This window comes from Entamoeba dispar, genomic scaffold, assembly GCF_000209125.1.
Source record: "Entamoeba dispar SAW760 scf_1105229462173 genomic scaffold, whole genome shotgun sequence".
NCBI classification, from domain to species: domain Eukaryota; phylum Evosea; order Mastigamoebida; family Endamoebidae; genus Entamoeba; species Entamoeba dispar.
Window position 1 is genome coordinate 448 of NW_001855060.1, and position 783 is coordinate 1230.

At 31.2% G+C, this 783-nt stretch overlaps 1 protein-coding gene across 1 annotated transcript, besides 4 other annotated features; it reads right to left on the reverse strand.

Annotated features, from left to right (window-relative positions):
* Positions 1–69: part of a microsatellite that runs on past the window's edge.
* A 27-nt stretch (positions 70–96) lies between these two features.
* Positions 97–279: a microsatellite.
* Positions 141–268: a microsatellite.
* Positions 194–353: a microsatellite.
* A 7-nt stretch (positions 354–360) lies between these two features.
* EDI_223610 (26S protease regulatory subunit, putative) lies at positions 361–768 on the reverse strand (the record flags this gene model as incomplete). The annotated part of the gene is made up of 1 exon (XM_001739393.1): positions 361–768. The coding sequence occupies one exon, from the start codon at positions 766–768 to the stop codon at positions 361–363; it is 408 nt and encodes a 135-aa protein (XP_001739445.1).
* Positions 769–783: the final 15 nt, after the last annotated feature.

Genomic DNA, 783 nt, shown 5'->3' on the forward strand with positions numbered 1-783 from the left:
AGGAGAAAATAGTGAAAGTGGTGATGAAAAGTTGGAAGAGAGAGAAGAAAGTGATGAGGAAGAAGAAGACACTAAACCAATGAAAGTAGTCATTCCAAAGAAAGAAGAAAAGAAACCACAAGCACCAAAGAAGGAGGAGAAAAAACAACAAACAAAGAAAGAAAGTAAAGTCCAACAACACCAACAACCACAAAAGAAAGAAGAAAAGAAACCACAACAACAACCAAACCAAAAACAAGGAAAGAAACAGAATAAAAAGAATAAAAAACATTAAAGAAATAAATTAATTGATTAGATTGTTAAAAAAAAATAGGTTTAAAATACAAAAAAACAAAAGAAAAAGAAAACAATAATTATCTTTTAATTGTAAGCAAGATATTTTGGAGTTGCAGAGAACTTTTGATAACCTTTAATAACTTTTTCTATTGCGTCTAAGAAATCTCTTTCAGTAACAACTTTTCTTCTTGCTCTAATTGCAAACATTCCTGCCTCAGTACAAACTGATTGAATTTCTGCTCCAGTAGCATTTGGACATAATCTAGCTAAAAGATCATAACGAATATCCTTTGCAACACTCATTGGCTTTGTATGAATTTTGAATATTTCTGTTCTTCCTTCAATATCTGGAAGACCAAATTCAATCTTTCTATCAAGTCGTCCTGGTCTAACCAGTGCTGGATCAAGTGTATCTGGTCTATTTGTTGCCATAAGGACTTTTATATTTCCACGTTTATCAAATCCATCTAATTGATTAATAAGTTCTAACATAGTACGTTGTACTTC